General features: G+C 37.1%; 3 protein-coding genes and 2 pseudogenes across 4 annotated transcripts; 4 read left to right on the plus strand and 1 right to left on the minus strand.

Moving 5' to 3' along the window:
- Positions 1-1,682: 1,682 nt before the first annotated feature.
- LOC9323987 lies at positions 1,683-5,415 on the minus strand. Of its 2 annotated transcripts, none has more exons than XM_021035543.1 (7): positions 4,915-5,415; positions 4,432-4,731; positions 4,147-4,272; positions 3,337-3,677; positions 2,696-3,218; positions 2,577-2,609; positions 1,683-2,487 (listed from the first exon to the last, which is right to left on the minus strand). In XM_021035543.1, exons 1-7 carry the CDS (start codon positions 5,099-5,101, stop codon positions 1,991-1,993), a joined length of 2,007 nt encoding a protein of 668 aa, XP_020891202.1. In that variant the 5' UTR covers positions 5,102-5,415; the 3' UTR covers positions 1,683-1,990. The 2 variants fall into 2 exon arrangements, with proteins under 2 accessions (XP_020891202.1, XP_020891201.1); XM_021035542.1 differs by having other exon boundaries at positions 4,432-4,737; positions 4,915-5,412.
- Positions 5,416-7,175: 1,760 nt separating this feature from the next.
- On the plus strand, positions 7,176-9,345 carry LOC9323988 (serine/threonine-protein phosphatase PP1 isozyme 3). Its single transcript, XM_021035739.1, has 4 exons — positions 7,176-7,635; positions 8,049-8,608; positions 8,775-8,987; positions 9,084-9,345. The coding sequence occupies exons 1-4, from the start codon at positions 7,458-7,460 to the stop codon at positions 9,096-9,098; spliced, it is 966 nt and encodes a 321-aa protein (XP_020891398.1). The 5' UTR covers positions 7,176-7,457; the 3' UTR covers positions 9,099-9,345.
- Positions 9,346-9,449: 104 nt separating this feature from the next.
- LOC9322433 (serpin-Z1) lies at positions 9,450-11,330 on the plus strand. Its single transcript, XM_021035738.1, has 2 exons — positions 9,450-10,008; positions 10,374-11,330. Exons 1-2 carry the CDS (start codon positions 9,472-9,474, stop codon positions 11,073-11,075), a joined length of 1,239 nt encoding a protein of 412 aa, XP_020891397.1. The 5' UTR covers positions 9,450-9,471; the 3' UTR covers positions 11,076-11,330.
- Positions 11,331-12,353: 1,023 nt separating this feature from the next.
- LOC110224186 lies at positions 12,354-13,801 on the plus strand (annotated as a pseudogene).
- Positions 13,802-16,388: 2,587 nt separating this feature from the next.
- LOC9323989 lies at positions 16,389-18,226 on the plus strand (annotated as a pseudogene).
- Positions 18,227-23,432: the final 5,206 nt, after the last annotated feature.

Below are 23,432 nucleotides of genomic sequence, written 5' to 3' on the forward strand. Positions count from 1 at the left end.
CATAGTACATACAAACTTTTGGGCTTCTAGAGGAAAAATTACGCGACTGAGGCCCAATATAGTGCGTGAAATGGGCCCACCATATATCTTTCAAGTCAATGACACAACCACTTCTTGTACATAGGAGAGAATCTATGTCATCTTACTTTATTTATTTGTCTTTATTTATTTGCTTATTTGACTTTGAAGTAATCAAGTTCTCTTTACCATCCTAACTCCCTAATTAGAGAAAATACAACAATTGTCCCTTTAAGACAATCATTTTTCTTTGGTTGTTAACTAACATTCTCAAATTCTAGTAGTGTATACAAACAAGATTTTTTTTAGTAAATCAACAAAATTATCCTAATTTCACAGCAAAATATAGAAAAATAAATAAAGCAATAAATGGAATTAAGTTAAACAAAAATTATAATTATAAATTATTTTCCGACTTTGTGAAAAACGCTTTTGGTTTAAATATTTATCAAATGTTCAAAGTGTTTACATTAGAATTCTTTCTCTCGGGTACTATTTGATAGGATACCTTTTAAAAGGAAAAAGGTTGGTAAAATTTTGTTGATTAAATTTCTATTGACTATTGAACTCATATATTAATTTCCTCTGATTCCTTTGTGAAAAACTCAAAAGTTAACCAATTTAATAATAGAACACTTGAGAAACACAAACTAACCGATCGTGATCGGTGTGACACCACATACATAAGCGATTGAGGAAGTTTGAAGTAAAACCGACTTCATGATGGCTTTCCAAATTTAATATATTATCTTAGGTTATAATTATTATTTTATTGTACAACCACATTACACATGTGTGGTGTGTGCATTTTACATTCTCAACAAACAAACAAAAATTATTCTGTTGACAAAAAATCAAAAATTATTATTTGCGTAAGCCAAATAATTTTAAGTACGAGCAGTGAGGCAATTTGCATGTGCACACGATCGTTGCTCACATAAAAACTAAACGATATGCGTAGAGAGTCTTTTTGCAAACATGTTGATCCAAATCCAAATCCCAGTTCCACTTCCAGCTAGTTCATCTTAAAAGTAAATTCCATCATTATTCAAGAAAAGACCATTCTAAGTACAAGATTAGATGCTTACCTCGACATATAATCTCCTCGATCGTCCTGCGGATCCAACAAGTCCTTAAGCTCTCTCTATTGAACTGGCTTGCCCTATTGCTGCAGAAGCTTTAGCCATGGCCAGTGACCTACTTATAGACAATGCCTACCAGAACCACAGTCAATCAGTAAAGTATACAAGTATTCAAATGGTCTTTCTTCACCCGAAAGATCCACATTTCTAGCGCTCATCGCAAGTCCATCCTTTTCTCTAGCTAGCTATATATCTCAATCCCAAAATCAAAATCTCGAACCTGACATACATGACAGAGAATTAATTTGAAATAGTTAAAGATTTACTCGAATCTCACAAGTAAGCCACTAACTAGCTAGACAAGTTTTGTGAGTAATATATTATATATATATGATTAGAATTTGCTCATCAAATAAGCAATAGATTCTCAATATTTATATTTTATTTTCTTTAGGATCTCTTCATAGATATAGCAAATACTATAATTTATTTTGTTGGATATTCTTTTTTATCGATGTTATGGATGTTATTGGTTCTCTTTGTATTCGTTCGTTGTACACAGTGGTAGATGAAATATGCAAAGACACTGAAGTTGAGATTCTTATCATTGACCTCGTAGAATTAAAAATCTTTAAACACAACAGACCTTAAAAAGAACTGTGTGGCTACAACTACAACTGAAAAAATAATGATACAACATTGAAGGCAATACATATATATATAAACTATATATATAGTCTTCTGCACCTAAACACTGTCCACATAGAGAAGAACTTACCTTACACCGTGACACCATTCATATTTACATACGACTCCTACGACGCCGATATGCCACTTGTAAAACCAGACCGGTTTTTTGAGTAAACAAGATTGGTTTATTTTCAACCGGTTCATGGAAATTTCCGAGCTTTCTGAGGATACATGGATGACTTTTGGAGTGTTCTCGTTGGTGGTGGAGGTGGCAGCATCATACGGGAGTGATTCTTGAACTTGCTTGAAGATGAATGTTTTCTATCTGATTCTATTGGGGATGATGATGAGCTTGGGAATGATCTTTTCTTGTTCTCCATTGTTGATAGTTTCAGTCTCTTTGAAGGCTTAGGAAAATGATGATGATGATGATGATGATTATGCTCTGCTGCTGAATCTTTTCTCACGTGGTTCTTGTTATTGTTGTTGTTGCTTGAGTTAAGATCTAAGGATGAAACAGTTGTCCCGTGCCTTTCCAGAGGCTTTTCGATTAGTTTGGATTTGCGGGCTTTCATGGATTTCTGAGAGAGCTTCTTTGGCCATCTGAGGATTCCGTTTGGGTTGATGTGATTTGCGGACTGGACTGCAATGTCACAGAGCGTTCGAGCAGCTTCTAATAGCAGTGGACAGGAAAGAGCTGTACACAACATATCATCACCATCTGAGGATTTTTGATAAAATTTAAGGTAAAGAGAAATTCAGTAAATCGCATTTGTGAAAACATACCATCATCTTGAACATCTGGGGATCCCTCTGGTTCTGCATTTGATGAGAGATAAATTGCTATTATATATTTTTAGTTAAGAGTATAAAGAGGGGGCAAAAAAACAATAACAGGTTCTTACCTTTAGGAACAAAGGAAGCTTTTTGAAGGGTAGAAACAGATGCTCCTGTGCACTGGCACGAAGTGATGTTAGCGAATTTTGTTTGAGAGGTCTTAATTCCAGCAATAGTCTGCTTCAGTACTGGAGGGACTAAGTTTTGGTTGAAAGTGAGTGATCCCAGATTTGCGAAATTATCGGTTATACCCTCTGGAGAACTCATAGTAGTGTTGGCTATTCTTAGCCATCGTCCTTGACAAAGTGTCTTGCCGGTTACAAGCTTTGCTGCTTCTGAGTTGGTTCTAGAGCTCCCACTAAAGGCCTGCGACCAAGGGAAATGTGGCAATCCACTACGAGGAGGTAGTTGTTTAGCTGAACGCTGCTGGTCCAAGTTGTTCTTAGAGTTCTGAGAAGGTTTTGATGCATCTTGGAGCAGAGAGTCTAAATCTTTCGACGGAGGAAGGCCTAATCGTTTCAATACATCTACAGCGTCGCATAATGGAAAACTAAGTGGAGTGGAAGGAATTTCAGAGTTGATGCAATGATCCTGAGAAATCAAAGAGTGTATCATTTTTCAGTTAAAGCAACAAAAAGTCATGTATACTTGCTTACAGGTCAAATCAGAATATATATGAAACTTCTAAATGTTTCATTAAGAAATCTACCTTGGAAGATGAGGATAGATCTCCATCCAGGGCATTTGCGTTATCAATGTTTTCACCATTTAGTAGTGTAGCAGAGATAGAGCTGGGTGGTGAACCCAGAGTTCTGCTGAGACAAGTGTCTAATTCAGTAGAGCTTTGTGATTGAACAGGCCTCTTTGTTGGTAGAATGGACCAAACATTTTTGACTACACTCAATAAAATGTCGTTAGTATTCTCCAATTTCTTCATCTTGTCTTTGCCCAGAGAAGGACACTCATAAGAGCCTTCGAGAAGATTTTTCAAAGACAAATCTTCAACGAGTTTGGTAACATCATTTATTGCAGGCTTCAGACCATAGGCACCTGCATGTAAGGAAAATTAAGAGGTAAGACACAACACTAGAAAAAGATCAGAGCATTTCACGTGAGGAGGATATACTGACGAGACCTTGCCATATCAACAAGGTCGCATTTTAATGAAATAGTAGTGATATGTACTGGTGCTATGACTCTTACATTGTCGCTTTGGTACCTTAGCGATGCAAAGAATATATCAGCCAATGAAACCTTTTCAATGTGATGTCAGGGAGGATTCAAAGAAAATAAACTAAAAATCACAACAAGTGACCGAGGGGACCTCTAAAGCTACCTCAGAACAGGTTCACTTGTAAATCACTTCAAAGTTCAGACGACGCAATCTATAGAACTGAAAGTATACAAGAAAATATAATAACTAGCCAAAGTAAATGGACCAGGTTGAGGAGTCAATCGTTGAAGTAGATTACACTATTGGATACCACAGGACGAGACTAATTAAGAAGCAGTCACATACCGAAAAATGCATTCTCGCCAGTGGCTGAAGTGATGGTTGAAAAAGTTCTCACGGGAACTTTGGAAATCCTCTTATCACCTCGCTTGCCGTTACAACTGGTCCGTTGCTTCACCACAAATGGTTTATCTGTTTAGCAATCAACAAAGACACTTTTTTCAGAGGGTGAACCATTAAACTTTCACCAACATATTACACACTCTTTTAAAATATCCTGCTACTGACTAAATGACTGCATAATTTCAGACAAAGAAATCACATGAGAGTTCTCATTGGAATGAGAGTTACCTAAGCAACTAGTAGATCCTTGCCCACATATCTCCTTGGTGTCGTTATCTCTCGGTATGCTCACCGTTTCATCTAAAAGGATCAATTTCGTCCTTCTAGGAGTCCCATTACTACTACTTCTCGAAAGTTTTCCTCTTTTCCTAGGAGACTCCGCACTTTCTGGACTAGCAATCGGTGAATAACCATTTTGAGGCTCTGACGAATTATCAACCCGAAGCTTGGTAAGCCTATCATGAACAAAGTCGTGTGAATGCATTAACTTGCGCCATAACGATGAATCCGACCCCCCACCGCTACTTCCTGCTCCTGAATCAAGTAAAAGACTAAATCAAAAAGTATCCAACCAAATCTTGAATAAGTTTGCAAATTTACCAAACTCACCAAGAACAAAAACACACATTTGGATCTACAACTATAAACTGAACTCAGTCTAAAGAAGAATACTTTCAAATCCCCAAATCAAAGAAGTAGTAATTAGCTCACCTTTCTTGTTGATTGAAGCACTACAACGCTCAATTGAAGAATTAACACCAATCGAGACACGAGCTTTCTCACAGTTGTTATCTGCTTTATTGGACGAAACCCTAACTCCACCACCACACCCTTCAGATCCCATAAGCTTAGCCGGCAACGAAACATCCACAGGACAAGAAATCTTCAAACCATCCATCACAAACCCAAATCGCAGCCGTGTAAGCTGCGATACGAACTCATCATCTCCTTTTAAAGCAAACCCAGATAGTTAAAAGCTTCGATCGAGCTAAATCTTAGAAATTTCTGGAGAAAAGTGAGCTAAAAGAGTGAGATTGATTTGGGTTTTTTTGCTCTATGAAGGAAGGAGAAGAAGAGAGAAAACGCAATGGTGCGGCTGCGTGAATCGAGGGATTTTAATCTAGGGCAAGAAAATGAGAGAGGAGAAAAAAGATGAGTATTTATAGTTTTCGGGAAATTAACTTTAGATAAGCCGTCGACGGTGAGATTGTTCCGGTGAGCTCGTCTGTACCGGTTAGTCTGACGTGGCTATTACATTATTGCGAAACGGAGTTATTTAGAGCCGTTGGATGTTGACTGATGATTTTTATGATCTAGCTGGTTAATGGAGTGACACGTGTTCAAGTGAAACTTTCACTTGGGTTACTGTGAGTTTCCAGAAATGCCACTGGAGGATTCTCAGGTGTTTGCTTGGAGCGGGGGGTGTCGGGAGTAAATTTTTGTTTTTGACGAAATTGCCCCTTATCTGAAATATGAACGCCGTTAGATTGTGTGGGTTCCGTTAACATATATTTTTATCAACTTTTTTGATTTAACCAATTTGCTTCAAAGTCTTCTTGAACAAGTCACATTGACAAAAAGAAAAGGAAAAAGCAGTAACTTCGCAATATTGTCAAAGGCTTTGATTTTGTGTTTAAAGTTAGTATATTATAGACGTTAGTTTTTTACAGGTAGTGATGATTATATATTATAGACGTTAGTTTTTTATAGTGATGATTTTGTGTTTAAAGTTAGTATATTATAGACGTTAGTTTTTTACAGGTAGTGATGATTATATATTATAGACGTTAGTTTTTTATAGTGATGATTTTGTGTTTAAAGTTAGTATATTATAGACGTTAGTTTTTTATAGTTAAATTAATTTAACTAATTTCCGTGTTCGTTTCTACTGGGATTGTGGTTATATGAGCACGATTTAATATATTTTTTGGTTTTTTTTTTTCTGTTAAAAATAATCTAATGTTGTATTTTTTAGAAGTTTATGTTGGAAACTTTTCTCCAGCATCAAATTGTTCTCTGGAAACGTTCGTTGAATGTTTTTGATGAAGAATTTTTATTTTGTAGTTGTTTTACTTTTAAATTTGTGGTATTTGCCAATTACATGTGCTTTAAGTTTTTTTGTATTTTATATCCGCTTTTTTGGCCTCTGTCTCTAAATCTTTGAAGATTTTATGTATTTGTCGCCTTTATTTTCAAAAAGATTTATTTTTTTACCGTTGTGTATAATTCCAACTTTTATCACCAATAAATTTTTTAGACGGAAAAAAACGTTAGTTTTACAACAAAAGTAGTTTTCATACCATTTTAAATTATGGAAACTTACCAATAAAACAACATTTATTATTAAAATAATAAATTTTCTCAAAATGTTCTTTATCAATAAAACATGTATTACCAACAGTTGGTCTGGTTCCCAAACCCAAGAAATTATGATTCATGAGTCTAACGCTTAGAACTTTTTTGTTGAACAAAATGAAATATAACAACAATAATCCAGTTTTGTCTTAAACGTAAAATAAACCCTTTAGGTATATTAGATTAGCAATTGGGCCTAGAAGAAGAAAAACAATTTTTTGGGCCAATAGGCGATTTGGATCTATATTTGGCTTGCACATATGCGTTTGTGGAATATGGTTGTCATGACTCATATGGATAAGCGTTGGCATAGTCTTCATTACGTTTTTATAAATTATCTAAACAACTAAATTACACAATACGCAAAAAATATATGAAGAAGAGAAAAACATAATAATATAAATCTACGTTTGGACACGTTGAAGAGACGTATCGATGACTAGTCTAAGCAAAAAGATTCTACAAAAAATGAAGCATCAATTTTGATCAAATTATTCGTATTTCAAAACATGAAAAGAATAGAAATATTAAAGTATAGTTTTCAATACTCGAGTCCCATTTGACAAAAATAAAAATAAAAATGTAGAAAAAATAAGTTTGGTCAAAAGACAAAGCCGTCCCTTCCGGTTCACACGAGCCGCACGTGTGCTTTCCTTTTCTCTCCTTCCCCGTTCTCTAGCCGATTCTCTCTGTCTAGGGCTCCTCCGTCTTCTTCTTACCTTCACAAACCACAAACCTTCTCTTCTCTACGAAGAGGAAAGTGATTTTGATCCACCTTGATCGGAGACGGCGTTCCATAACTAGAGGTCGGAGAACAAAATAAACTCTTATCTCATCGCTCCGGTGTATCGAATTCGAGGGGGGTTTTTGTTCGGTTTAGTAGTGATTGATTGATTTTGATGGAAGATAGTGTGGTGGATGATGTTATAAAGAGGTTACTGGGAGCGAAAAACGGGAAGACGACGAAGCAGGTTCAGTTGACGGAGGCTGAGATTAAACATCTTTGTTCTACCGCTAAGCAGATCTTTCTCACTCAACCTAATCTTCTTGAACTCGAGGCTCCTATTAAGATTTGTGGTATTTTCAACCACCAACCCTAACAATTTTGTTCTCTCCTCTTCAAAATTTCCTTTCTACGAGAATTTATGTTTGATTATACATGGAACTAGAGATTGATTAGCTAATTAGAGTTGTTGAAATTTAGAGAAATGCTTATGAATCATATTGGTCAAACTCGTGTTTCTTCGATAGGAGAGATTTGTATAAATGCATATGAATCTGTTGTTTACTTGGTCAGTTATCATCAGTGAGATACTAAATGAAGCTAGAAATAATCACTGGTCATTGTATCGATCTTTAATTTCGGTTAATGTGTTCTTTTGTCTCCATATCAGAGATTCAGAGCTGATACTGTATTGTTCTGTGCACATTTTGTATCATTTTGGTGAAATAGCACTTTTATAATGGGGGTTGGTTTCATGTTTTAACAGGAGATACTCATGGTCAGTTCTCAGATCTTTTGAGATTGTTCGAGTACGGTGGCTACCCACCAGCTGCAAACTATTTGTTTCTTGGGGATTATGTAGATCGTGGAAAGCAGAGTGTAGAGACCATATGCCTTCTCCTTGCTTACAAGATCAAATACAAAGAGAATTTCTTTCTTCTACGGGGGAACCATGAGTGTGCTAATATAAACCGTATATACGGATTCTATGACGAGTGCAAGAAGAGATATAGCGTTCGAGTCTGGAAGATATTTACTGACTGCTTTAATTGTCTCCCTGTTGCTGCTCTTATCGATGAAAAGATCCTCTGTATGCATGGTGGGCTATCCCCTGAGTTGAAGCACTTGGATGAGATCAGGAACATTGCTCGTCCTGCTGACATTCCTGATCATGGACTACTCTGTGATCTCTTGTGGTCTGATCCTGACAAGGACATTGAAGGATGGGGAGAGAATGACAGGGGCGTCTCTTACACTTTTGGGCCTGATAAAGTCGAGGAGTTTCTCCAAACACATGACCTTGACTTAATTTGCAGAGCTCATCAGGTAATATTTTGCTTGAGAAAAACCGTTTTAGACATGTATCTGTGGCACGTCTCCTTTGTTAACTTCTCATCATAGGGCTACTCAAGCTGATGGCTCACTAATAATGGAAGAATACTTATGATTTCTCTCTTTTAACCTCATTGAAGTTGATTGTTTTTTGCTTTAGGTTGTGGAAGACGGGTATGAATTCTTTGCAAATAGACAGCTAGTAACGATATTCTCGGCCCCAAACTACTGCGGAGAGTTTGATAACGCAGGAGCAATGATGAGTGTGGATGATTCATTGACGTGCTCATTTCAGATCCTTAAAGCATCTGAGAAGAAAGGAAATTTCGGATTTGGCAAAAATGCAGGAAGGCGAGGAACCCCGCCTCGCAAGGTGAGATTCTTTAAAGCATCGAATGATACAGTTATACTCAGTTCTATTAGCGCCTTCTTCTTCTTACGCATCTCATTGTTTTGTTTTCTCTTTTAGGGTGGAAAAGGCTGAAGAAAAATCCAATAAACTCTGCTTTGTGTGTTCCATGTTTCTTGGTTCAAGACACTTGCTTGATCAGCTGAACTTATCAAACTGTCTTCTTCTTCTTCTGCTCTGGATCACTCTAGCAAGGGGTACTTCTGTATTATTCTCTGTGAGATACACTTTATGTCGTTTTTTTGTTAAAACATTTATATGAAAATCCTAATGTTCCTCGTCACTTGGAAAAAACGGCACGGTGTTTTGTTTGGAAACTTAACAATGATAGGTCAATAATTCGCAAAACCCTAGTTCTCTATCTTGGTAGGTATCTTATATCTTCTCTATATATACATGTATACAAACACATGATAGCTCAGAAGAAATATACGGAAAACTTAAAAAGATGATAGCTCGACGATTCGCAATCGTAAGTTCCTTTCTTTCAAGGATAAATTCAAAGAAGACGATACAAAAACTTAGCACATCGTCTAAAACAGCAGATCCTTCTCTCCTAATGATGGATCCAAAACCGAAGAAAACGCAACAATTCAGCAAATCACATGTAACCGCAAGTCCCTCTCTGTCAAAGATTGATCTGCGAGAAGCAATGAAGATGCGAAACGACGGCGATTTGCTCCTTACGGGTAAAGTAATAGCTTCAGAAGCAAGAAACTCTAACTTCATCTTCTCTCCGGCATCAATCAACTCCGCCTACACAATGATGGCTGCGGGCTCCCGCTCTATCTCCGACGAGCTTAAAGCAGTCTTCAGCGAGATCGCTACCGTCGTTTTTGCTGACGGCAGCGCGAGCGGTGGCCCAAAAATCTCGGCAATTAACGGCATTTGGGTGGAGCAATCACTCCCAACTGATCATTCGTTAAAGGATCTCATGGAGAAATCTTTCAAGGCTACTTTCGCTCAAGTTGATTTCCTATTCAAGGTAATATATTCATGAAAGTTAACATGATCATATGGTTTGGTTTCTTAGTTAGGGTTTACAGATTTAATGAATATAAACTATTTAACCATAAGTCTATAACAAATCCCAAAACCCTAAAGAAACCTTAAAACCATATAATGATACAATTAAGGATCATCCATGTTGATATCTTTTGTAAGCGAATTTAAATATCATAAATCATATTAGTGCTAGAGATATTTGAAATTTGAACTCATATATAGAAACATAGTGTTCCAATGACTCACTAATATCAATTTAAATAATTCATGCTTCAAAAAAAACAAAAACACTCTGGAATATGTGCAATTGATTGAATTTTACTAACATGTTTTATTGTTATGAAGGCTGAAGAAGTGCGTTGTGAGGTGAATAAATGGGCTTCAGATCAGACCAATGGTCTCATCAAAGACCTTCTTCCTCCTGAATCCATTAATAGGGAAACCATTCAGGTTTATGGAAACGCATTGTATTTTAAAGGAGCTTGGGCTATACCATTTCATAAGTCGCGTACAACAAACAAAGAGTTTCACCTTCTCGATGGTGCGTCAGTGTCTGTGCCATTTATGAGCAACAAAGTGGACCAATACGTTAAGGCTTACAATGGTTTCAAGGTCCTCAGGCTCCCATACCGACAAAGCGATGATGATATCAATCGTGAATACTCTATGTATTTCTATCTGCCCGACAAGAAAGATGGATTGGATATGCTCGTGAGGAAAATGACATCTACTCCTGGATTCGTGGATAATCACATTCCAAGTCACAAAGTTGAAGTTAGTGATTTCAGAATTCCAAAGTTTAAGATATCTTTCATGTTTGATGCTTCCAAGGGAGAGGTTTCAATGTACCATAAAGCTTGTGTCGAGATTGATGAAGAAGGTGCAACAGCTGCTGCTGCCACTGCTTTTAGGCTGGTGAGCTATTCTCCTGGTCTTAAAATCAATTTTGTGGCTGATCATCCATTTCTCTTCTTGATTAGAGAAGACAGAACCGGAACTATTTTGTTTGCTGGTCAAATCTTTGATCCTTCGAAGAAATCTTCCTAAACGGGCTCAGATCAGGTTTAACCGGGTTCTGATCTTAATTGATCTGGGAAAGAAGTCAAATTTATGCCCTGTAGTTTTGAGTTTAGTTCTTGTTCTAATTTGAGCATTTTTTTTTTTTGGTCAAACGTTCTAATATAAGCAATTATATTTAGAAAGCCAAAAATTGGTTTCAGTCTAGGAGATATGGGAAATTTTAATTTAGCTAGGTTTATGTAAGGTTCACTGAATTGATGTCTAAGAAGAAGATTTGGTTCAGAGCGGATCGTTTTATTCATTAAGTTGGTTTTGATGTTTTTTTTAATTACGAATTTGATTAATAAAGTTTGATATTTATATTTTTAAGTGCTTCCCAAAAGTTAAATTTTGTGGGTAAAGATCATACAATTGGTACTTATATTTTTAAATGCTTCATAAAAGTTATATTTTTGGTCTTGATATAATTTTAAATTTTATATATTTGTAAGAAACAGAAGTTTTGTGAATTCTAATCATGGGCTAAGATTCTTCGACCTGCTATTGACTATAATTTCAGACCCAAAATATTAAGCAAACTTGCGTAACAAGCAACGAATTAAATATATGACATTTTCTTCCTTTTTTCTTCTTAATAGGACAATACACCAAACCCTAGTTATATCTCGATCTTATATCTCCTCTAGTCCTCTATATATATGAGCATATGAAGCAATAAACAGAAAACTTAAAAGATGAATCCAAAAGAGCAGAAACAAAAGCTAAGAGCATCATTATAGGTAGTTTCTTAGAGATAGATCTTAGTAATATTTAAATAATTTATTTGTAAAAGTGATTGTTAAGAGATAGTATTTTTGAGTTAAGATTTTTGTGTGATTAATGGTAGGCTCTTAACATGTGGTTCTTAGAAAAAAATATTAATATAAAAATAAAATTTATAATTATAGAAAATTTAATAATTGTTGCAAATTACAAAAATTAAAACATACATGAGATACAATTTATAACATAAATCACAAATATTTTAAACTTAATTTCTTCTATATTTTGTCCATATATGCTTGACCAAATCATTCTTCAATTGTTGATGCATACCTCGATCACGAACTCGAGCTCTATTATCGAAGAAATTAGAAGACGTATCTGTAGAATATGTGAAATCCGCCCAATCAAAACGTGACACGTGGCACCTCTTAACCCTCAAAATTAATCTTAGCTAAGGAACGTTCCTTAGCTTATTAAGGTATTAACTATTTAATTTAAATCACTTTAATACCTAATATTCAGCTAACAACCTCCCTAAGCACATCAGAAACCGCAAGTCCCTCTCTGTCAAAGAATACGGATTTGGTAATCACAAGTCCCTCTCTATCGAATATTGATGTGGGAGAAGCGATGAAGAAGCAGAACGATGTGGCTATGTTCCTTGCGGAGAAAGTAATCTCTGTTGTAGCCAAAAACTCTAATTTTGTCTTCTCTCCTGCATCAATCAACGCCTTACTCACCATGGTTGCTGCTACCTCCAACGAAGAATAACTAAGATCTTTCATCCTCTCCTTCCTTAAATCTTCCTCAACCGATGAGCTCAACGCAGTTTTTCGCGAAGTCGCTTCTCTCGTCCTCGTCGGCGGAAGCGAAAGTGGTGGACCAAAAATCGCAGCGGTTAATGGAGTGTGGATGGAGCAATCGCTACCTGTTGATCCCTCAATGAAAGATCTCTTTGAGAATTTCTTCAAAGCTGCTTTCGCTCAAGTTGATTTCCGATTCAAGGTTGGTTAGGTTTTAATTTCAACGATTTCTCTATCTTTCTGCACATAGATTCCTGAAATTAGCTTTGTTTTGGTGGGACTTGAAAAACAGGGTGAACAAGCGCGTATGGAGGCAAATTCTTGGGGTTCAAAACACACCAATGGCCTCATCAAGAATCTTCTTCCTCCCGGATCGGTTTCAAGCGACACCGAATGTATTTATGGAAACACATTGTACTTCAAAGGAGCTTGGCAAAACAAATTCAATAAGTCTTTGACAAGAGACAAAGAGTTTCACCTTCTCAATGGCACCTCAGTCTCTGTGCCTTTCATGCACAGCTCTGATAAGCAATATATTACGGATTACGACGGTTTCAAGGTCCTAGGGCTCCCTTTCCGACAATGCGGTGATACCAATCGCCGATTCTCAATGTATTTCTACCTTCCCGACAAGAAGGATGGATTGAATGATCTCTTGAAGAGAATGGCATCCACTCCTGGATTCTTGGAAAGTCACATTCCAGAATATAAACGTGAAGTTGGTGAATTCAGAATCCCAAAGTTTAAGATCGAATTCGGGTTTGAGGTTTCAAGTGCTTTCGATAAACCGGAACTTCTGGAACTTGTTTCGGTTTCATTGTATCATAAAGCTTGGGTCGAGATCGATGAAGATGGTTCAAAAGCTATGGCTATTACTCGTTTTATATCTAGCAGAGGCTTTGGCTGCTACAGGAAGATGAATTTTGTGGCTGATCATCCATTTCTTTTCATGATTAGAGAAGACAAAACCGGAACTGTTTTGTTTGTTGGTCAAATCTTTGATCCTACTAAATCTTCTTCTGTTTAGGATGGGATTTGACCCGATCACGGTTATGACCTGGTTAAGAAGACAAAACCGGAACCGTACTATTTTTTATTTTTGTTCTTAACAGTAGTTTTAGATTTCTTTGTTTAGGTAAAGTTAAAAGAACTTACTAAATTAGCGCCGTGACTGATTTGTTGCTGTTGATTTAGTTTTTTTTTTTTTGACGTCTAAATTTATTATTTATTGCAAATTATGATAACTGTTACATAGACGATTCTACAACGGACAATTCCTTCCAACATTTATTAGATCCACGACAGACGACACTTCCTTCTCCATGCTCTTGACGGACACCTTCAATGATCCACGACCTGACGACATTTCTCTCTCTGCGTAGAATCCTGGCGAACGGCTATAATTGTACTTCACTGGAGATCTCTTACACACTTGCCTCCTTTAATCTGCAAATTTATTAATAAATCGCAATATCTGGGACTCGAACCCCAGACCTCTTGGTGTAGAAGCATTAATTAACCATTGGTCAACCAATGGACCAAGGGAGCTTCCACACTGTTGATTTAGTTAGATCTTGTTTTTTTTTTATTAAATAAATTTCTTTTTGGCATAAAATGTCGCCACTCTTGGGGCCGGATTCCTTAAACTCGATGGTAAGATGTGGTTCTCCTTCCCAGGATCACTCTTAACATATACAATTTTTCAGTATGTTTCTTTGTTGTATTGCACTCTATGATAAGGTTAAAGAAAATAAACAAGCCTCCCAAGAATTTGGACTAAGTCTTTTCGACCAAGTCATTTATTTTTTGCTAAGTCTATATAAATCTGTGAATTGCCTAATTCTTGTGTTCTTATTGCTTTGTTTGGGATCTTATCACTCTAATTCTGTCTTGTGGGTTTATTATGTAGCAAATAGATCTTCATGTCTTATTACATCCCTTAACAACTTTCGTGGATTAGTTCTTCGCTAGCTATTAGATGAAACATAGATAGTGTTTAGTTTATAATTATGTGAACAATAAAAAAGTCAACACTGATTACCATTCACCTATATTTGATTCACAGAAGCTTTCCAAAACTATTGACACAATTGGTCTTTAGATATAAATTTATTTTCTTGCTGTTATAGAAAAGCATTGGCTAATGCCTTAGGAGCTACACTGTCAATGTATACAAAAGGACTATTAAGGAAGGAAAGTGTCGATCTCTTAGATGAGCCAATACGATTAACGAGAGAGTTGCTTAAACCACGATAAGCCTTTAGATTAAGTATATACAATTGTGGCCTAAAGCACAATAATATTTTGTTTGCATTATAACAGGGCCGGGTCGTGATTCGGGAGCAAGATTCATTTTAATTGATCGTTCTTCGATACCAAGTTCTGATGGAAAGGATCGACTAAAAATACAACTCATAAAAGAGCTTATTAACTAGACATTTACTTATTAAAGCTCACACTGAGATCCTTTTACAAGTAATTTCCTCAAAAGCAGAATAAAAGAAAACCATTACATTTGTTTTTTCAACAAAACATCAAACTTTCCACTTCTTTTTGCGGTCGGGGATTCTGGACATCGTCACGACAAGTTGGGCATGAATGCTTGCGCTTCAGCCACGTCAGAATACAATCCCTGTGAAAATTGTGGGAACAACACAATTTCATGATCTTCGTTTGACCACCTAATGATAACTCTTCTAGACAGATTGTGCAGTCTTGCTCTACTGGTATTAGACGATCTTGAGAGTCATAATCTCTGGGGTTTAACCAGTTATCCAGCCATCTTTCTTGAACAATTTCAACGTCAGCTTCAAGCAGGAAGCCTTTTATCCCTTTTTCTCCAAGGCGGCGGCTCATACTAATCGCGTCTCTGCTGATTTTAGGAACGATGAGGTGTTGAGTCCAGCCCTCGAACTTTGCCTTGGTAAAGACGTTAGCAATATATCCTCTGCATATTTCTTCCCCAGCAAGGAAAATATATGGGATTTCTACTGCTGCTTCGTTTCTCTCCGCTACGAGTTTTTGTTTAGCCAGAAATTCATGACCGCTAGGACTCCGGACAAGAGTCCGCTCAACTACTCGGATACTTATTGAGAAGGATCCTGAAATTTTGGAATTGACGACGTGCGTCTTAGATTCATTGTTAAGAATCCATGTACTCGAGATGCTCTCCATATCGTAAACCCAAGCCTTATTGATTGATTTGGCAAAGACTAAGTTAAAAAGTGTTTTTGTCTCTGTGTTCTGATGATCGGTTGCTGCATTCTCTCGTTTATTTATAGAGAGGTCCATCAGGGTCTCCAAATTCACTTTGGATAAGGATTAAAATTAGGCGATAATTTTTCTTCTGAAAAGATATATAAATTAAATGGAAATAATTAAGAATGCCCTAATTAAACCGACAATATATAATTATACAAATTAAATTATAGATGATTTCTCTGTTAGTGTTTTGAAGGAATGAGAAAACATAGTAAGAACAATGGTTGTAACTTGATCTTTATTGATAACTTGAAAAAGTATTACAACTCGAGTAATGATGTTTAACAATCACACGTTCTAGAGTATTTAAACAAACCGAACAGATGTGATGTGTAAATGAAAGAACACAACTCTTAATCTAAAAGACACAACTCTTAATCTAAAAGACACAACCTTAAAACAGAGTATTTGTGCCTCTTGATCAAGTAACTAACTAATGTGAATATAACTAACTTATACGAGATTTTGATTATAGTTCAACATTCTCTAGGGTTGGATGGAAACTATTTTTCAACCCTAATTAGATTATATACGAGATTAAATCTCGATCAATCTGTTTGGGTATCTTATGTCGGCTTTGTCTATTATATAGTAGAAATCACAAACCCTTAATAGAAGAAAACTCAAAAGATGGATTCAGAGAGTAAGAAACAAAAGCTTAACACAATAGAAATCGCACGTCCTTCTCTCTCAAAGAAGCGAAGGGTGAGCAGATTACTACCAATCGCAAGTCATTCCCTGTCAAAGACGCAAGAAGCGATGAAGAAGCAAAACGACGTTGCTCTGTTCCTTGCAGGGAAAGTAATCTCTACCGTAGACAAAAACTCTAACTTCGTCTTCTCTCCTGCATCTATCAACTCCGTTCTCACCATGTTGGCTGCTATCTCCGACAATGAAACACTAAAATCCTGCATCCTCTCCTTTCTTAGGTCTTCTTCCACCGACGAGCTCAACGACATCTTCCGCGAAATCGCTTCCGTCGTCCTCGTCGACGGAAGCAAAAGAGGTGGCCCCAAAATCGCAGTGGCTAATGGAGTGTGGAGAGAGCAATCACTTCCGTGTAGTCCCGAGTCGAAAGATCTCTTTGAGAATTTCTTCAAGGCTGATTTTGCTCAAGTTGATTTCCGATCCAAGGTTTGTTTCTGATTTCTCAAAATATTTTGCAGAAATATATCTTTTAGGTTTTGAATTTGCTTTTCATTAGACTAGGTCAAGAGCTTGTGTGAAACGAGTGCTTAAATTTAAAAACTACATATCTTATTCAATGTTTACTATCTTTGCTTTGGTTTGGTTGTGGTTTTGTAATTATGGTTGTTTTGTTTTGAAGTCTGAAGAAGTGCGTGAGGAGGTTAATTCTTGGGCATTACGTCACACCAATGGTCTCATCAAGATCTTCTTCCTCCTGGATCCGTTACAAGCGAAACCCTCTGGATTTATGGAAACGCATTGTACTTCAAAGGAGCCTGGGAAGACAAATTCGATAAGTCAATGACAAAACACAGACCTTTCTACCTTGTCAATGGCAAACAGGTACATGTGCCTTTCATGACAAGCTATGAAAGACAATATATTAGGGCTTACAATGGTTTCAAGGTCCTTAGACTACCATACCGACAAGGGGATAATGATACAAGTCGCCAATTCTCAATGTGTATCTATCTCCCGGACGAGAAAGATGGATTGGATAACCTTGTGGAGAAAATGACATGTACTGATAGATTCTTGGACAATCACATTCCGAGTTGGAGAGTTAGCGTTGGTCAATTCAGAATTCCAAAGTTTAAGATTGAATTCGGTTTTGAAGCTTCAAGCGTTTTCAATGACTTTGCGCTTCATGTGTCATTACACCAAAAAGCTATGATTGAGATCGATGAAGAAGGTACTGAAGCGGCGGCTGCTACTGCTCTAGTTGGTGCTGATGGTTGCAGCCTTTATATGCCTCCTCCTCCGATTGATTTTGTGGCAGATCATCCCTTTTTTTTCTCGATTAGAGAAGACAAAACCGGAACTGTTTTGTTCGCTGGTCAAATTTTCGATCCTTCCGTATCTTCTTTTGCTTAGGACCAACCTTAACCGGATCAGAGTTTGGGATTTTAAGATTTGGTTCTCCATATAATAATTTTTTTTGGTTTTGCTAAATTATATTTGTTAAGACCCGCGAAATATTGATTTGTCTATGGTTTGTTTGGGGGTTTCAGTTTGATTTTGGTTAGATGGGTGGGTACTTGGGATTGGTGGTGATGATGGCATTATTTCAAATTTAATATTTATTTTTCTCAAATTTTCTCATATTATGGGATAAGTGATTTACGTTTATTTTATAAAATAAGAAAAAAAAATTAGCATATGTCAAATTTTATTCGAAAAATGACTATCTTATTATATAATATAATAAACACTTTATTTGACATATATTATTTGAAAGGTAAATTGTTATTTTTAACACCAAAAAGTAATTATATAAAAATTGCAGCTCAACTCAATTAATCTCTATCTCTCTAGCTAGTAGTAGTACTAGTAAGAATCAAATAACATCACTTTCACTATGTCAAACACTTGGTGGTTCATCTTTATATAAGATAAAATAATTAAATTTATTTCAGCTTAAAATTTACTTTCATTGATTTTTTTTTTCTTATATTTGAAAAAAAAAAAAATTCTAGATCTAAAATTTTGAAATTTCCTATGTATACTCTTTTCCTCTTAAGATAATTTTTACTCTTTTAATTTGAATCTTTATACCATAAATATAGTTAAATTTGTTTCAACTTTAAATTTACTTTCATTGACTTATTTTTAGTTTTATACCAATAGGTGTATAGAAATTAGAAATGTATCCAAGTAACCATTCTGGATTAATTAGAAAGAAATCTACATTTTAAATTATTATTATTTGTTTTGGTCAACTAAATCTACATTATAATAATAATTTGAAATTTCCTAAAAAAAAACTCAAACCGTTCATGTAAAAGCACATCCACCTTTTGACTGTTTTACAAGTCTCAGATCTCCTTGGGTAAATTACATGGCAGGGCAGTTGACCAAGTTTTAATTTCATGTTTTGGCAAAGTGAGAATGGGCTTTCAAGTTTTGACAATTTAGCCAAAATCTGACCATTTTACCCCTACCAACGGACCGATGTACTGTTCACTGTACGGTTCAGTTAAGCGGTTCAGTTACGTACACTGTTCCGGTTAAGCAATATATTTCGTTCTTAATTGATTTGTGCGGGAGTACAGTGACAAGTTGGGATTAATAACATTAAAACACAATGAGACATTAGTATTTAATGCCCAAAAAGTTTAGACATGACTCATGTCACAATTAATGCAAAAGTCATCATTACTTTTTCTAATATTAGTTTATATGTGTGAATAGTTGTAAGAGACAAACATGATCCATCAAACAAACAAATTTTTCTGAACGAATGTGATTCTGCCGGTTTGATCTTCTTGATTTACAAAGTTTGGAGCCAAGACAAGCATTGAACGTGTAAGTAATGAAATTGGTTAAGAAGTTTTTTGTTTTAACACACTAGGGTCTTGATTGTGTGCTAAGATCAACATTGTTTTTTTATATAAAAACCCATAATATTTTTATTTCCACTTTTTTTAGTTGAAATTGCTAAATGAGGATAGATTTATGTTTATAAGTGTGTAGTTGGGAATTCTTTTTGTTTTTTGTAGATATAATCATGCTTTTATTTGCATTTAATGGGGTTCTGCTGAATTTATGATGCAGGTTGGTAATGGATATTCCCGTATTTACTATGGTGGGTGAGTGGAAATGCAAAGAAGAAGAATGGAAATTTGAACCATGGGAAGGCTGGTTTGGTCGTTGTGTACGTGTTAGGCAAAACATGACGTACACGGCATTTGTACGTACATTATGCGAGGTTTTCAGTTTGAAGTGCACCGAATGCAATCCAATAATTAGTTACTGGATGCCGGGAAAGATGTCAGTGATGATAGAAAGTAAACGCCCTCCTGTATACATTGACAATCAAATGAGCTTGGATACATTCTTTTTGATTCGTGGTGGGGATCCTAGTGTCACCTTGTTTGTCTCTTTCATTACAACCGTCAAGGCACTCGGGAATACTGTCCCTAGGACCGATGGTGAGAGTTACCGTGTGTGTGGGAGTGCAACGACACCAAATCCCATCGTAGCGGCTTCAAATGTAGATGGAAATAATGAGGCCGTAGATGAGCAAGACGACGTTGAAGACGATAAAACAGATGAGGATGAAGAAGAGGAGGAGGACAACGAAGATGGTGCTGGGTATGATGATTATCAGGGTGATGATGGATCTATGGGGGGAAGTACCCTCGATCCTACTATAGACGGTAGTGAAGGCAGTGGCGAAGATTACGATTACAACAAGTGGAACGATTTAATTATTGAAGAATATGGAATAGGGAATGTTGAGGAGGACGTCATTCTCACTCAACAAACGGTTCAACATCCAGGGGAATTCAGTCGTCTATTGGCAGAGTGTACGTACACAAGTCATCGTATACGTGGGGGAGATAACTCGGTTGACCGTACACCAACGGTGACTCCAAGACGTACGTGTCAACATGGTTTGTACCAATGTACGTACACAACAGAATGTGTACAAGATACAGGCTGCGAAGGTAACACCGATACCAATATTAATGGTATAGACGATGTCTCTGGGGATGATGTTATCGACCGTGGTATTGGAGATTCCCCAAGTGGGACACTGAATGATAATCGGCTAGTTACTGCACCTGGCGGAGATAACATTTCTCATTCGGGTGACCGTACACCAACGGTGACTCCAAGACGTACGTGTCAACATGGTTTGTACCAATGTACGTACACTACAGAGTGTGTACAAGATACAAGCTGCGAAGGTAACACGGATACCAATATTAATGGTATATACGAAGTCACTATCGACCGTGGTATTGGAGCTTCCGCAAGTGGGACACTGAATGATAATCGGTTAGTTACCGCAGCTGAGGCTTACGAAGTGTATAATTACTTTTCTACATTACATGGTGGCGAGTTGGAGATTCTCGATAATGATGCTGCTCCGGTATTCGATGATTTAGCCAATTTACGAGATGATGAGACACAAGTCGAACTGAGTACGACAGGTGAGACTTTGTATGTCGGGAGTGTTTTTAAGAACAGAAAAGTCATACAACAAACAATGTCTTATCTCGCAATCAAACAATGCTTTTGCTACAAGCAACGTAGGTCATGTCCTACAAGATTGGAGATGGTCTGCGTTGATGATACTTGTCCATGGCATTTGACAGCTCAAGTTGTCAAGAATTCAGAATGTTTCAAAATCACATCGTATGATACCACCCATACGTGTGACATCGACACTCGTAAGAATTATAATAAACATGCTAGTTATAAGCTTCTCGGAGAGGTAGTGAAGAGCAGATACAGTTCTACGCAAGGGGGTCCGAGAGCTGTCGATTTACCACAATTGCTCCTAAATGATCTCAATGTTCGGATTTCATATTCTACCGCTTGGAGAGCTAAAGAGGTTGCAGTGGAAAATGTAAGGGGGGATGATATAAAAAGTTACAGGTTTTTGCCTACCTATTTGTATCTTCTTAAATTAGCTAATCCGGGTACGATAACTCACCTACACTCTACACCTGAAGCTGATGGTACGCAGCGCTTTAAGTATGTTTTTGTATCTCTCGGGGCTTCTATAAAAGGTCTGAAGTATATGAGGAAGGTAATTGTCGTAGATGGAACGCATCTAGTAGGACGTTACAAGGGATGTCTCCTCATTGCATGTGCCCAAGACGGGAACTTCCAAATATTTCCAATAGCGTTTGGTGTTGTGGATGGTGAGACTGACGCTTCATGGGTGTGGTTCTTTGATAAATTAGCTGACATTGTTCCAGACAGTGAAGATTTAATGATTGTATCGGACAGACATTCTTCAATATATAAAGGCCTCAGTGTGGTTTATCCGAAAGCTCATCATGGTGCATGTGCAGTACACCTTGAGCGAAATATCTCCACCCATTATGGTAAGTATGGTGTATCTGGATTATTCTTCAGCGCTGCTAAAGCTTACAGAGTGAGAGATTTTGAAAAATACTTCGAACAGTTAAGGGCTAAGAGTGCTGCATGCGCAAATTACTTAGAGGAAATTGGATTTGAGCATTGGACAATGTGGATGTCGGATTCACACACTCAAGTATTTTGTTAAGCGGGAAAGATTATTCTTGAGGGACAAAAATGAATATGTAAAAACTTATAAATTGATACGAAAATTGCTATAGTATTTCTCTCTTGAGAGGAAGCTCTCCTTTACATGGCCATTGGCCTCTATATTTATACATAGATAAACGACATTAAAATGAGTAATTAAGTACAATTATTTCTTCTTAAATGTGTCCGTTTTGATTCTTCGACTTTAATGCTCAACGTTTGAATTTGAGTTGACTCTGATCTTCATGGGCCTCGCCTCTTTTGGCCCAAGCGTCCCCGAACCGACTTACCCATGTCTTCTACACCGAACTTATGTCACAGTGCAGTCACTTCGGATTCTCGAAATGGTGACAACCACTTCGACCATCCCTTCGGCTCACGGGTCCAATGGGCTTCATCCTTTATGGGTCATTATCTTGATTACGTGGCAATCTTTGGTTGGTCTCGTACTTTTGGTGCGGGATCCGACACCAACAATTAGCCCCCCAAGTTCTTCGAAGTGCTATTCCAATTCGGAGGACTTTAAATGCTCAAGTGGCCAAAGATTGCGCTCGAGAATCTTTCTGATTTCCCGCCGAAAATCTCATCACTCCTTTAATTTCGGCACTATCCATTTTTAACCGAGTGACATCTGTCATCATTATGACAGTATATTGATTAATTACTATTAAAACGGGAAAAACCTTTCCACTTCCCACACAACTTCCGAGGCGGTTTCATCATTAGCTTGAGGTAACTTCTTTTCACCATTACTCTCTTCTTTTACTTTTGTACTTTAATCAAAAACTCTCTCTTTTCTTCTTCACGAAAAACCTCTCTCCGCCGGATCTTAAATTTTTCATTTTTATTCGATGACTTCTGATTCTGAAAGACCTGAATCTCCGTCTTACGACGAGAGGCGTTCTAGTAATGACGAATGCACTCGTCCTAACGACATCGCCGGTCCTCATTACAAATCCACCTGTACTCTTCAATCCCTTGAGCGATTGAAGGGGCTTTGTCAAATTCCTCCTGGAATTATAGCGGAGGCGCAAATAGCCGACCCTACGGAATCTCCTGAGAACCACCGTGCCGGCTACTTTTGTGTTTACGAAATTTTCTTCAAGGGCTGCGGATTGACCTTCCCCCTTCCCGAAGCCCTAGTTCGATTCTTGGCGGCTCTTGAGATCGCTTTGCCCCAATTAACCCCCAATCTCCTCCGAACCATCCTCGGGATTATAACCGTTGCGGCGGAGGCTGGCTATGTCATTGGAGTTCCCGAGCTGAATGAACTCCTAAGCGTAAGGAGTTCATCAAAGAAAACTGGGTACTTCTCGGCGTATCCAAATGCCAATAGGAACGT

Source organism: Arabidopsis lyrata, assembly GCF_000004255.2.
Source record: "Arabidopsis lyrata subsp. lyrata unplaced genomic scaffold ARALYscaffold_2, whole genome shotgun sequence".
NCBI lineage: Eukaryota > Viridiplantae > Streptophyta > Magnoliopsida > Brassicales > Brassicaceae > Arabidopsis > Arabidopsis lyrata.

What these genes read in the sequence shown, in the direction of transcription:
- LOC9323987 (XM_021035542.1), bottom strand. Translation starts at nt 5,101, where the DNA reads ATGGATGGTTTGAAGATTTCTTGTCCTGTGGATGTTTCGTTGCCGGCT. An exon ending in AGCTTCCTTTGTTCCTAAAG is followed by an intron (nt 2,610 to 2,695) that starts GTAAGAACCTGT and finishes CATCAAATGCAG; the next exon opens with AACCAGAGGGATCCCCAGAT. An exon ending in CCCAGATGTTCAAGATGATG is followed by an intron (nt 2,488 to 2,576) that starts GTATGTTTTCAC and finishes TGTTGTGTACAG; the next exon opens with CTCTTTCCTGTCCACTGCTA.
- LOC9323988 (XM_021035739.1), top strand. Translation starts at nt 7,458, where the DNA reads ATGGAAGATAGTGTGGTGGATGATGTTATAAAGAGGTTACTGGGAGCG. An exon ending in GGCTCCTATTAAGATTTGTG is followed by an intron (nt 7,636 to 8,048) that starts GTATTTTCAACC and finishes ATGTTTTAACAG; the next exon opens with GAGATACTCATGGTCAGTTC. An exon ending in TAATTTGCAGAGCTCATCAG is followed by an intron (nt 8,609 to 8,774) that starts GTAATATTTTGC and finishes TTTTTGCTTTAG; the next exon opens with GTTGTGGAAGACGGGTATGA.
- LOC9322433 (XM_021035738.1), top strand. Translation starts at nt 9,472, where the DNA reads ATGATAGCTCGACGATTCGCAATCGTAAGTTCCTTTCTTTCAAGGATA. An exon ending in AAGTTGATTTCCTATTCAAG is followed by an intron (nt 10,009 to 10,373) that starts GTAATATATTCA and finishes ATTGTTATGAAG; the next exon opens with GCTGAAGAAGTGCGTTGTGA.